General features: G+C 32.1%; 1 protein-coding gene across 1 annotated transcript; it reads left to right on the top strand.

Annotated features, from left to right (window-relative positions):
* LOC109846746 (ATP-dependent DNA helicase PIF1-like) lies at positions 9,740 to 10,558 on the top strand. The gene has a single exon (XM_020415991.1). The coding sequence runs from the start codon at positions 9,740 to 9,742 to the stop codon at positions 10,556 to 10,558; it is 819 nt and encodes a 272-aa protein (XP_020271580.1).

Here is a 15,226-nt window from a genome sequence, read left to right as displayed (position 1 = left end):
GGGCTCTCTTCGTCAGCACTAGTAAGTTTTGATTCGATGACGCCTTAACTAGTGAAGGGTCATTAGGAGCAGATATGTTGCAAACAGAGTCCTTAGCAACAATTGGGTGAGAGTCTTCACATGTAGACTTCACTGAAGTTGAAGACCGGATAGCTTTCTTGGAAGATGAAACCTTCCTATACTTACGAGGCGAGGAAGGTTTTGAGGATGAGGACAACAAGTACTCCTCGAATTTTGCCTGATCGAACTCATATTCGATCTCTTCGTTGATCACAATCTTGATCGGCTGCGACACTACGGCCTCGGCAGCGAGACCGTTGGCTCCCACTGTGGTCGCCAGTTTGTTTTCGTCGAAAGTTATTTCCATTATCAATTCTATTAAAACTTAAATCGTTTATAGAGAATTACAATGAAAAATAAGCAAAATACAACTCTCTTGGATAATAACACAGAAATCGTTTATCGACTCCTGTTTTGTGGGACTTTGCCTGTGCCGGGAGTGCTTTGACTCGTGGACCACCAAATCACAGATTGTGAAAGGGTTTTGAGATTCTTCCTTCATTTATCGAAGTAAGAATTTAAAGCGAATATCTTATCGATGTAAGATGTTCACTCTTCCAAAGATCAAGTCTTAGCTTAGATCTCTAGGAATTAGCAAATGTTGTTTATGAAAGATGAAAACTCTCTCTCTCTCTTCCTCAAAATTATCAAAAGCCCAAGTCTCTATGCTCCAATCTGCTCTCCCTCCTTTGTTTCGTGTCTAGGGATGTATTTATAGGGATAGGAGTGCACAACAGCGAAAATGGGGGCGAAATAACTGATCAATTAGATGCTCTTTGGGCGCGTCAGTCCACACTGCCGCGGCTATTGGCGCGCCAGTGTGGATTGGCGCGGCCAAAGAGGCCGTTACAACCAAATTCCCATCGTGCTTGAAACTGTCCTCCCACGACTTTTAACCACCTTTTTCGTGGTTTAACTGCTTGTACACGTCAGCACACGTTCTATTTCTGATACGCCGCCACGTGGACCTTGAAATCATCGTATAACTGCTTTTTTAACCGCCGCGACAGCTCCCTGTAGTTTGCACGTCACCATGGACTGACGCGCAATAGGCGCGCCACCATAGGCTGCCGCGCCTAAGGCGCGTCACCATGAACTGCCGCTCCTAAGGCGCGTCACTATGGGCTGCTTGTCGGTGTATTTTGTCGTTGGTGTGTACGTTGTTCTTTTATGTTGTTTCGCTTCCTTTGAATGATCCCTTCTGACTAAGAAAATGCCGTTTATCGTCTTCTCTTTGCCTTGAGCAGTATTTGGATGTCCGTAAGCATTTTTTGACACCTACAGTTGGAGAGGGAGGGGATGAATTTGTTTTGATAGTTGTGGGCACAAATTTAATAATTTTGGGAGGTAAGAGGTTTAAAACAAAATTTCTCGCCGGAGGTTTGAGAAAATTATCTTATTGACAAAAAGGACGAGAATTAATGTTTTGACGTCGCTGGAGTTTTTAAAAATATCAAACTGACAAAAACGTTCGTATAAATATACCAATTTGGTATTTTAGCCGTTATCTATGTCAAACGGAGCGATTATGCCTGTAATAAAACTGTAGTATGTGTTGACGATGTGACAGGATTACTTGACAAACATACTTTCACCATTATGCTGCTTTTGCTCCCACACGAAACATATGAGGGGGGGTCTGGTAACTGCATTAATGGTAATCAGGTTACTGGATATAAAAATGGCTAATAGTTTAAACTTTGTTTGGCCAAAACTACGTCAGGATTTATTCACTCCTCTTTGAATCAAAACTGCTCTGGTTAAGGCACTTAATCAAATTAGTGGAGAGTCGCCAAACACAGGCCACGGCCTCCTAAGGTTGTGTTCGATAACTCTCCTACTAGCCGGGGGATTAGATTCGATTTGGTTAGTTCAAATTCTTACCATCAAGCAGATTAGAATCTTATTAGGATATTAATTATAGGTGAAACCTCATCCAGTGAATGACATGAAAAGGCCTCCAGCTTCATTATTATTAATGGTGTATCAAGATAATACCTCTGTATGGATACACTAATCTCCAAGCCTCCTTGTATTATATATCAATCCGATGTTAATTGTTCATTAGGTGGATCACTAGTACTATGATTAGAAATCACTGGATCATATATTCTTAATCCGATCCAAAAAAAAAATGCTGATAAAAAGGAAAATGAGCGGACCTGTGTATGCAGGATCAAGCTATTATCGTCAATGAAGTGTATTGAAGTTGGAAAAGCAGGGTGGAAGTTAACATTTTAAAATCATACTCTCTTTAAGAGCACGAGTTCGAGAAAAGTTTTCTATAGACAAATATACCCCTATATAGTTTGAACTATCCTATCTATAATCAAAATCTAATTTTCGAATTTAATTTAATGTCAATTTTCGTGAGAAATTGCTTATGCGTGAGCTAAATCACTGTTATAACAACTTTAAGAACTTTAATTAACTTTATATTTAATCCCGATTGATAACAAATTCCCAGTGAGATGATAGGAATTTAATGATGGGAAATGACGTTGTTATTGTGGAAGAGTGACGATGTTATTCTAAATCTCTGTTATAATAACTTCAAGAAATTTAATAACTTTATATTTAATCTCCGATTGATAACAAATCCTCAGTGAGATGATAGGTCAAATAGAATATTGATTACTCTAATCATAATTTGTCAAATAGAATATTGCTGTTATTGGTCAAATAGAATATTGATTACTCTAATCATATTTAATAACTTTATATTTAATCTCCAATAATTGATTACTGTAATCATAATTGGTCAAATAGAATATTGTTGTTATTGGTATAATAATGGACGAGGGATTAAACTCTAATCAGTGTTCTGATATTTATCTGTAGACTCCAACTTTTTACACAACATCCCCGATTGATAACAAATCCCCCAGATTGATTAGATATTCTAATTATGATCAAATCCTAATGAAACTCTAATTATAACTATTATCATATCACATGCAATACCTCATGCCTATATATAAACCAAGAAATTACACAATTTACATAGTAACTCCCCATCTCCTTCAACATGTATGATTTTTTTATTTTCATAATTATTCTTTAAAAATATTGTGTATTTAATTTAATGGTTATATTTGGTTTACGCTGTAATTAATTTTTATGTCAATTGATTTTTTTTTCAAAATTCTTTAATTTTCATGCAGAATTTGGAGGAATAAAGATTTGATTGTTGTAGCTTCTCCCATATATCAAGGTAAATCTTCATGTTTGATATTATTTTAATTTGAGTTTTTTTCATTATATATTTTATTTGATTAAACTAAAATAGTGCATACGATCAATAGTTTTTTTTTTCTTTGCATGATTTTAATTAGTTTATGTTTTTGTGTAGATTTATTTGTTTGCCTACTTAGTGCATACGATCAATAGATTATGATATGATTTAAAATAATAAAATATTTTAATCAATTAAAATATTAAAATTCCTTATATAGTAATAAAAATCTAGGTTGTTATACCTTATATAGGCATTAAACATGAATGTGCTTTGAAAAGAGAACATAACAGCCTTAACAGGTAGGGGTTAGCAAAAATATATCAGCTCGAGTGATCAATCACCCGCATCCACTAGGAAACTTAAAATGTTGGGTATAAGTTTCAAGAAAATATATGCCTGCAAGAAGTATATACACTATGAGGTTATCATGACATATTGTTACTCGAAAGGATAATATCATGACATGTTGTGATGCGCCAAATTTCTAATATATCAATTGAACACCAAAAAATAAATACGCAATAAATCTTAATATCCGAATTCTGGAAATATATCATAATTGTACAAGAGCCGGAACAATTATTATATATTGTATATTGTATAGAATAATAAATCTACTAAATATATCATACTAATACTAATACTTATTAGCTAAACTATATTGAATGATATTCTTAGAAATTTAACCGGGATGCACCAGATTCAATGGTAATATTTACTATACATATATATATGAAAATTTAATCCAACACCTGAATAAAAGGGAAAAAAGATCAAGCTTTTTCATGAGAAATAGAGTAATCAAGAGATCACATTCATCAAATCTAATACATTCAGATCAGAAAAAAGCGAAAATTTCTTACAGTGATCGGAAATCCACTGTTTATGACCCTCCCTCCTCACAACATTCTCGTCCAAATGATGTGCGACCTCAAGAACCAATATCTCCTCTCGATCCAGCTCCGGTGAACTCATTGGTGATCTTCCTGCTGGGCGCCGGGCCCTTGGACGACAAAATCTCAAAACACCATTAAGAAATATTCCTCTTGCAAACGAAAAACCCTCAACCCATAAAAATCTCATCCAAACTATTAATTGATAATAATTTATTGATAATATTAAACGAAAAACCCTCAACCCATAAAAATCTCATCCAAACTATTAATTGATAATAATTTATTGATAATATTGTTGAAAATTTAGAAAGATTATGTAAAGTGGGTTTTTCATATCATCCAAACTATTAATTAATAATAACTTATGAAGGTTTAAAAACATAATCTTTTCTGTTTAATTGGGTTATTTGCATAAATTTCCCTTAAATCAGGGTATTTTCAAAATACCCTGCCTCATCTGAGTTTAAGATGTATAGATAATCAAATTGATGCTCAAAACGACCCCCAAACACACTTCCCCACTAAAATTAAAGCTAAAAAAAGAAAAAATAAACAATGAGAAGACAACATTACCCCTCTAAACCAATAACAGTACCAACACCGCCATCGCCGCCACTTCGACCACCGGATCTCCTCCCTGAACGTGCCCGACAGATGTTTATAGTACCAAGGAAACAACAGAGATACCTGATTCGGCAGCGGCGGGGCGGGGAATCCGTAGCTCGGCGGAGGGTTATACGGAAATACCACATGGGCAAACAACAAGGATATCGGATGACGATATGATAGACAAAAGTTTATATACTAATCAATTATACAATCTGAGGCACATTTTGTAGGACATTCTCATGAAAAGTGTGGTAAAAAGAGTCTGAACTTCAGTCATTTGCATCAAGATAAGTACAGTTTAAAGAGAACATAAATTTGAGAAAACTAAAGAGAAGCACACATGAAAAAAATTCAAATAAGTGTAATTGGTATCCAAACCACTAAATTGAACACTACAAAAAAGGTAATATAAAGATTACGGGCCGAATTGAGTCCGTATTACATGGGCTGGGCTGTTAAGTTTTTAATTCCGTTGATTGCTATTAATAGCTCGGAGAAACACTGTAGGAAATGTTGGCCCCACACCAGCGGGATCAGCGTGAATAGTTAAAATTTATTTCTTTATCTTAACAAACCGATACCATAAAGATATTTTGTATATTTTATTAAAATCATTTTTTAAATTGTTCAGCTATAGATAGTTCATATAGGATTAGGATAGAATATAATTTTTATATTGTTTTATTAGTTTCTGGCACATATTTTTTTACCTACAGGATAATATTATCTCAATTCCAATTTCATATTCAAGATTTATTCCATAATTACGAGAATCAGGTTAGTAAAGAATATCAATAATATTTATATTTTAATTATAATAATGATTATAGTTGATCATTTACTATTGAATTTTTATGAAAATTTATGCTAATTTGTTTAACTCATATGTTTTCATAAATTAATGGTCATATAACATATTATTTTCTTTTGTAGAAATTTATTCTCTGATTTTTGGATAACATAACTACATATATATATATATATGTATGTATGTATGTATGTATGTATGTATGTATGTATATTGTGTATGTGTATGTATTTATAAGACCATATGAATATTTTTTAAATAGAAGAAAACACTCCAATCTCCAGAATTAAAAAAAACCAAATATTCTCGGTTGAGTGATGAGCAGAAGAAAGATTACATTCAGAAAAGTGTGGATAATAAGAGAAAGAAACAAAATAATGACTCAGCTGGTAATATTGTTAATGGCAAATGACAACGTAAAGTTGATCTATTTTGTGGAGCCCTGTTATTAGCCTTTGAGCATGAAGGTTGGTGTAGATATACTTTATAGTTTATTAAAAAGGGTGATATAACATTATATATTAGTTATTAAATATTTATATTTGTGCTAGGGCAAATTCTTCATAAACCGGTATGTTCTTCACTATATAAGCTACACACTCCAAAGTCTTGTGCGTATTGTGGATCCAAAAAGTTTGAACACGAGCCTCCAACATTTTGTTGTCACAACGGTGAAATCCACCTAGCAGATGTCAATATTCCTAATGAATTATATGACATTTATACAATACAATCACCAGAAGCAATTGAGTTTCGACGCCACACTAGAATGTACAACAGTATTTTCTCATTCATATTGTTTGGGGCAAGATTCGATAAAGAACTCGCATCAAATAGAAAATGAGTTTTCACATTTAGAGCATATGGCCAAATATATCATAATCTCTCTGCTCTAATTCCAAAGGAAAATAAGCCTTCATACTTTCAGCTTTACTTCTATGATACAGAGAATGAGTTGAAAATCGTTTGGTAATACTAGGCAATGCAAATATTAGTGAACTCACGACTAAGAGCTTGATGGATATGTTGCAAGGAAACCCATATTCAAAATTCCTTCGCAAATTGAATGATTATTAATCTTTTAAAGAATTTAAAATACTAATAAATAGTGATGTTGCACTAGATCAACGTGTTTACAACTCACCAACAGCAGATCAGGTGGCTGCAATCTTGGTTGAAGGAAATAATAATAATGCACCATTTGAAAGAGAGATAGTTGTTCATGCACACTCAGGAGGAAGACATCAAGTGAAACACTATTTTGGTTGTTACAATCCGCTAAAGTATCCCTTACTCTTTCCTAATGGAGAGGTTGGATGGCATCAAAATATTAAAAGAATGGATAAAAGGGAAATCAGAGTTTATAATCAACAAAGAACTATAATACCGACTTCAGTAGCCCCACCGACCTTCACATCTGCAGAATACATATTTATTCGAGAAAGTGAAGGTAAATTTAAATTCACAATTCTTAGTAATATTATTATATATGAACATAGCTTAACGCACAAATTTACAGGCGTCAAGGCACCAAAACCCGAAAAAGTATCATGCCGAGATTATTATTATCATAAGCTCCAGATAAGAGACTCTCGACAATCTATTTTACTTACATCAGCGGGTCGTTTATTCTATCAATATGATGTTGATATGTACATAAAGCTTGAAACAACAAGACTTGATTACTTTAGAAATAAACAATCAGAAATCAGAGCAGAGTTATTCCAAGGCATTGTTGACAGTGTAGCAGCCGGGGAAGCAAATGCATGCTAAGTGGGCAAGAGAATAGTGCTTCCATCGTCATTCATAGGTGGTCCTAGAGACATGCGTCGTAGATATCTTAATGTAATGTCATTAGTACAACGATTTGGAAAGCCAGATCTTTTTATAATAATGACATGAAATCCAGAATGAGAAGAGATCACTGAGCAACCACATCCAGGTCGGACCCATAATGACAGGCCAGATCTAACCTCAAGGATATTTCGAGCAAAGCTCCAAGACTTGAAAGACCAACTCTTTAAGAAATAGATCTTTGGGAAAGTTGTCGCACATGTTCACGTTATTGAGTTTCAAAAAAGAGGGCTACCACATGCACATATCTTAATAATTCTAAGTGGAGATCACAAGATCATATCATCGGATCAGTATGATAAGTATGTATCTGTAGAAATTCCAAACTAATCCAAACACCCGATCCTCTATGAATTGGTAAAAACACATATGATGCACGGACCTTGTGGAGAGTTGAACATGAAGAACAGTTGCATGCAAAATGAAGAGTGCAAATATCACTATCCTCGAGAATTTATCTCACAATCATTGCAAGCAAAAGATACTTACCTAATTTATAAGAGGAGGAAAGATAACAAGACAATGTTGGTCCGTAATAAAGTTCTTAATAATCAGTGGGTTGTACCTTACAATCCATATTTGTTGACGCGTTATAATTATCATATTAATGTTGAAATATGCTCAGGAATTAAAGCAATGAATTACCTTTACAAATACATATACAAGGGTCATGATAAAGTGACAGTAAACATTTAATATAATGAAGGAGGAAGACTTGTGAATGAAATAAAAAAATTTCAAGATGCAAGATGGGTATCGGCTCTAATATAATGAAGGAGGAAGACTTGTGAATGAAATAAAAAAATTTCAAGATGCAAGATGGGTATCGGCTCAAGAAGCTTTGTGGAGAATATATGAATTATGAAATAAAAAAATTTCAAGATGCAAGATGGGTATCGGCTCAAGAAGCTTTGTGGAGAATATATGAATTTTATCTTAATAAGATCTACCCAGCTGTCATCAACTTATAACTACACTTGCCGAATCAACATTTTGTTTCCTATTGGAAAAATCAAGACCTATAGAAGCTCATCCGCTGGGACCATGTCTCCAAGACAATGCTTACAAAATTTTTTACCCTATGTTCAAAAATTAAAGAATCAAACAAATCAAAACCAAAAAAAGACCAAGAAAAAGAGTTCTTATATTGTGAACTTCCCGAATATTATGTTTGGGATTCGATGATAAAATGTTGGAGTCCAAGAAAACAAAGACAGGTGATAGGTCGTATAAATGGTGCTAATCCAATTGAAGAGGAAAGATATTACTTATGACTTTTACTTACTCACATCAGATGCCCTACCTCATTTGAGAATCTATTGACTGTGGATGGAATTCAATGCACATCATTCAAACAATCAGCGTAGAAATTAGGTTTATTAGAATCAGATAATAACATCAGAGAATGCTTAGACGAAGCCGTCATCTTTCAAATGTTAGCAACCCTTTACTGTTTTTTTGCAACCATACTTGTTCACTGTGAGCCCACAAATATTAATAAATTATGGGATCGATACCTTGATTCATTATCTGAAGACTTTTCAAGGAAACCTGGTGCTATAAGAGTTTCGATGATAAATGACACCCTCTGCAACATTAAATTCTTCTTAGACAGCATGGGAAAGAATATCAATAAATTTAATTTACCGCCTATTCAACATAACCCTAATTCAGAAGGAATTTCATACCCTAGAGAAATTCAAGATGAACTTTACCGCCTATTCAACATAACCCTAATTCAGAAGGAATTTCATACCCTAGAGAAATTCAAGATGAACTCAATGTACAAATTCCACTTGAAGTAATTCAGAAGGAATTTCATACCCTAGAGAAATTCAAGATGAACTCAATGTACAAATTCCACTTGAAGACTTTAATGCTGAATCAACATTCAATTCTGAACAATATAATGCATATACTTCCGTGCTATCATGCATTCAGGCAAATAAAAGTGGGATTTTCTTTATTGATGGGCCAGGAGATACTGGGAAGACATTCTTATACCGTGCTCTACTTACCAAAGTAAGATCAGAAGGGATGATAGCTCTTGCTACAACGACATCAGGCATAGCAGCTGTATTAATGCCTGGAGGCCGAACAGCACATTCCAGATTTAAGATAAAAATACCAACAACAGAATCATCTATGTGTAGCATATACAAGCAAGATGGAACCTCAAAACTGATTAAGATAGCTAGATTAATAATTTAGGATGAAGCTCCAATGGCTAAACGCGTTGCAATTGAAATATTAGATAGAACATTAAGGGATATAATGGATCAAGATGCACCATTTGGCGGCAAAGTAATTGTTTTTGGTGGGGATTTCAGACAAGTTTTACCAGTAGTAACCTGCGCAACAAGATCACAAACTATTAGAGAAAGTTTAGTAAGCTCATATTTGTGGAGAAAAATAGAAAAGTTGAAGCTATCAAAGAATATGAGAGCAAGGACAGATTCAACATTTAGCGACTTTCTTCTTAGAGTTGGGAATGGAGATGAACCGACGGTGGCTGATGACCTAATAGCATTGCTCACATCTATTTTGATCAAGAATCAAAGTGATAATTTACCAGAAGATTGCCTCATAAAATCAATTTTTCCATCTTTATATGAGAACTTCCAATCCATTGACTATATGAAAGATCGAGCAATCCTGACAACAAAAAATGAATATGTCGACATGCTAAATGATAGAATCATAAAACAATTTCCAGGTGAAGGAAAAGAATTCTACAGCTTTGATGAAGCAGTTGATGACACAAATCATCACTACCAGCAAGAGTTCCTAAACACGTTGCTACCAAATGAACTACCACCCCACAAGCTGGTATTAAAGAAACATTGTCCTATTATTTTATTAAGGAATCTGGATCCAACTAATGGGCTATGCAACAGAACACGAATGGTATGTCAAGATTTTAATAGTAATATAATTTATGCTAAGATCATAATGGGACAACATGCTGGGAAAGAAGTTTTCTTACCAAGAATACCGTTATCTCCAGCAGAAGATGAGGGGTTCCTATTCAAGTTCAAACGAAAGCAATTTTCGATACAGCTATATTTTGCAATGGCAATCAATAAATCATAAGGACAAACAATTTCTCATGTAGGCATCTATCTACCTCAACACGTTTTCTCTTATGGACAGCTCTATGTTGCTTTATCACAAGGGACTTCAATGATAATAACCAAAGTCCTTATAATATCGGACGGAAAATTTAAAGAAGATGAAAGATACACAAAACATCTGGTATACAAGGAAGTCCTCCAACCAACATACGTGTATTAAACTTCAAAGTCACAATAGCTATTCTAAAGGTAATTAATTTCTCAAAATAATTATGTGTGTTCATTCTTGTTGATTCCTATAATTTATAATTTTCAATGTTGTATAACTTTTTTCTTTAGCATTTTCCCCCACTTAGACTATATTATGAGTTATTAATATTCAAAACCTTATGAGGAACAATAATTAATAAATTGATTTTCTAAGCTATAGTATATTCTATAATATTGGTCAAAACTAACATGTATATTTTAATCAAATTAACAGAAAATATGACTACCGGTACTGAAGGGCAAACTCAACACATCCAAATAAGTCAGCTCAAGAAGTTTCAGAAAGAATGGACCATTCATGTTATCATATTTCGAAGTGCAGAGGCTACTTACAATAATGCAAAAGGATCAGGGAAATTACTAAAGCTAATTCTCGCTGACGCTTAGGTAAAATAAATTTATTCATTGTATTATATTTCTTGCACAATGTCACGTTTGATTATATGAATATTGCTAAACCTATTTATATATTCGGTAATTTTATTAAAACCCCAACAACTTTTAGAATGACTTTTTATGCTGTTTTTCTGTTTACATATAACTAATTAAAATATAATATACAACTTACTATTAATTAATTATATTTTCCATGCATTGATCTCTTGTCTTAATAATATTTGCAGGGTAACAAAATACAATGAGTAATGTACGGAGAGACTATCAAAAAGTTTATAGATATGCTTCAAAAAAAATCAAATTATTTTCATTTCAAATGGAGAAGTGAAAGGAATAAACCCAACTTTTCCAAGTATCCACAAGTCACTTGAATTAGTATTAACAAAAGACGTATCGATCAAAGAAGCACCAGCAGGATTCCACTTGGAGAACATATTTAACAACTTTGTCATCATTTGAAGAAGCATTTTCCATGAAAAATGCAACAAAAATTAGTAAGTACTTATAAATTTCTTACTTTAATCTTTAATACAAAATGAGACATTAATCTACAGAATCATAATCTTTTTATCAAATCACTTACAGATATTCTTGCAATAACAACTAATGTGAAGCCGACGATCAACTATATTACAAGACACAACAAACCAGACACTAGGAGGGAAATCACGCTTATGGATATAAGGTATATTCATGTTACTTATTTCCAATATCATAAGAAAAAAAGATTAACGTTCTTTCTTTTTTCATATGCAGTGGAATGCCAAGGCGTGCAACTTTATTTGGAGATTTGACTACAAATAAAGGATCAATTCTTAAAGCAGAAATCAAATATAAGCCTGTAATAGCATTATCAGATTTTAAAATCTCTATATATCAAGGTACATAAATTATTGCTAAAATTCTTATTAAAGATAGCTAAACATAAAATTAATCCTATAATTTTCTCATTTTTGCAGGGGAAACAAGCATATCGTCGTAAATTATTTCAATATTATGTATCAACCCAAAAATAGAACTAGCTAGCGAATTAAAGGAATGGTAAGCAGAACAAGCATACTTTCATATAACCCAATAATAAAATAGTATTACATTTTAATCTAATATGCAGGTTCTAATTGGAAGAAGCTGCAAAAGCAAAAGGATCTCCATCGATGCTTTTTAAAAATGCTAAGGAAATTCATATTAGTGATATTATGCATACGTTAAAGAATTCGATATAAGTATAATATTATATACATATTCTTATCTACAAATTTAAATCTAACTAAACAATGTTAATATACAGGTACGATATTGCACACTTAAGGTAAAGATAACTACTATTTTAAATAGGCTCCAGCCATGGTTCTATGCTTGCAAAGGCTATGACAAGAAGGTTGATAAAGATGTTAGTAAAGAGTGTCTGAATGACAAATGTCGCAGAATCATTGATGACCTAGTACCAATGTTAAGTAATATATCTTTTTTTATGACATGAACATATTAAAATACGATACTAACTGTCTTTAGAAATTAACAATGAAAAATACAGGTACTTAGTTAAGATTCTCGTGGAAAATGGCACAGATAATGCAAGAGTAACACTCTTTGACGCAGCAGAAACTCTTATTGGTTGCAAAGCAGAAAAATTCATTACAGAAAAGAAAGAGGTAATTCCTAACTCTATTCAAGTAGTAAATTAGAAAATAAACAAATTCATAAGTATTAATATAACATTTGTTCTCATTGCAACAGAAAAATAATGAGTCCATATTTCCAAAAATTTGTTTTGAACATCGCAAAAACATTCAAATTCCTGGTGAAGTTAGATGAAAAGACAAAAGATGAACGAGGCGAAGGCAATATAATATCACAAGAAATTTAACTCCAGCCTGATATTACAATCATCATAGATGATAAAGATGCTACTCTAGAGTTGCCCAGAAAAAAGATAAAGGTGGAGAAAGATTGATCTTGGTTCAATTAGAAATTTTCAAGAACAATATTTTTTAATCATTTTATATAACAACTTATTTTTTGATTACGCTTAGGAATTTTTATAAGGTATTTTCATGCAAAGTTATTAGTAGTTTTGTATGCTTATGTGATTGCTTACATCACATAAAATTACTCTTTGATATTTAACCATTTTACTATATTTTATTATTATCTATGGATATGATCCTGCATTTCGTGAGAGGCGATCGATAAAAATCTACTTTTATTGATCCTGTGAATGGATATATTGTCAGCTAGACGTAAAATACTCTTCCTGATAACTAGCGCAACATGTGGTGTAACATTTATGATATAAAGGTGGCCTCTTTAACCAATTGGCAAAGAATTACTGTTGTGATAATTTTGCTTGGGGTTGTCACTTCAAAAGTTCATGTTAGATGTTGGTGATCAATTTAAAATTCATAGAAGAAAAAGAATTTACAATTTTCCAGTAAATCAAACAATTATCTTAGCTTTTTGAGTCAAAAAATATTTGAATAAACTTAATTTTTTGAAATATTTTCTTCATTACTATAACTACAATTATAATAACAATTACAATATCCCAGTTACATATATTCATCCAAGTTTAGCTTAAAATCCATTACATTTATTTTTATTAATATTTAAATAAAATACTAATAAATCTTATAATTTAATTATATATATTTGAACTCAAGATAAATGTCACTTATTTAAAGTAATGAAATAAACATAAAAAAATATTTTTTGATATTTAACCACGTGCATTGCACGTGCATAAAAACTAGTGTCTGTGGAAAATTTGTAATAATAAGAAAATTGAAAGAATCGTATTTGATTTTATTCTCTCAATCTCGATTACAATTTGAATTCCTGATTACAAAAGAGAAGATAATTGATCTGAATTCTCCCTTTTGTTTAAAACTGAGTTCTTCACGGTGGCGATGAGATACCTCCCTCGAATGCTCGCGTCGAGTTTGCTTCTCGTTGACGATCCGAACGTCTTATTTCACTGGAACGTAGTCTTCTCCTCACGATTTGACGTTGTGAAGAACTTGCGTGACAAGTTTTAAAGAACTCTTGATGAGTTAATAACTCTGAACGAGTTTGAAACTCTATGAAAGAGTTGATTTAACCGAATCGATTTGTAAGCTAAGGATGAAGAAATCTCCTGTTTCCGATCTCCAAAGCTGTAGCAATTCCTCTCCAAAAAAGTCAGGCAAAGATATCTTCTTCTCTGTCCAAAAAGAAGGATCCGAACTCAGTTGAGTTTACTCCTATTTATAGGGCATTAAGAGGTGTAACCGCCCCCTTAATTCGCTCCTAAGGAGGGGTTATTGGTTAGGATATTTTGGGGGATAATGAGATAATTTTGGGGATTCTATTTCATAGTGTTATTCATTGGGATAATGGAACAAGGATAATACCTTTTTGTGTTATTGGTTTTTTGGAACACTAGTGAGACAATTACACCACTTGGGATAAAATTATCCCACTAATATACAAAAATTTTGTCCCAATAGTAAAAATTTATCCCACTAATATACAAATATTGGAACAATGTTGTTCCACTTTGAAGGCAATTGGAATAATTTTAAAATATTTTTGTATTACTTAACTAATACATGCAATTATTATATATTATAAATATATGACATGATATATAAAATATAACATTTATTAATATTTTAATAATATAATTTAATAACATATATTAATAATATTATATAATAGTAATTATAGTATAACGTATTTATTATAATATTATATAATATTGTAATAACATATATTAATAATATTATATAAAAATCTATATTAATATTTTCATAACATATATTAATAATATTATGTAATATATTATTATATAATATTAATTAGTAATTATAGTATAACGTATTTATTATAATATTATATAATATTTTAATAACATATATTATTATATAATTATAGTTATTATATATATAACATACTATTATAATATAATATAATAATTACTAATATTAGTAAAATATTATGATATAATATAATATAATACTATAGTTTGAAATAATATAATATA

This window comes from Asparagus officinalis, chromosome 7 (genome assembly GCF_001876935.1).
Source record: "Asparagus officinalis chromosome 7, Aspof.V1, whole genome shotgun sequence".
Taxonomy (NCBI): domain Eukaryota; kingdom Viridiplantae; phylum Streptophyta; class Magnoliopsida; order Asparagales; family Asparagaceae; genus Asparagus; species Asparagus officinalis.
The sequence above is the reverse complement of the archived record's forward strand: the minus strand, read 5'-3'. Positions and strand labels throughout refer to the sequence as shown.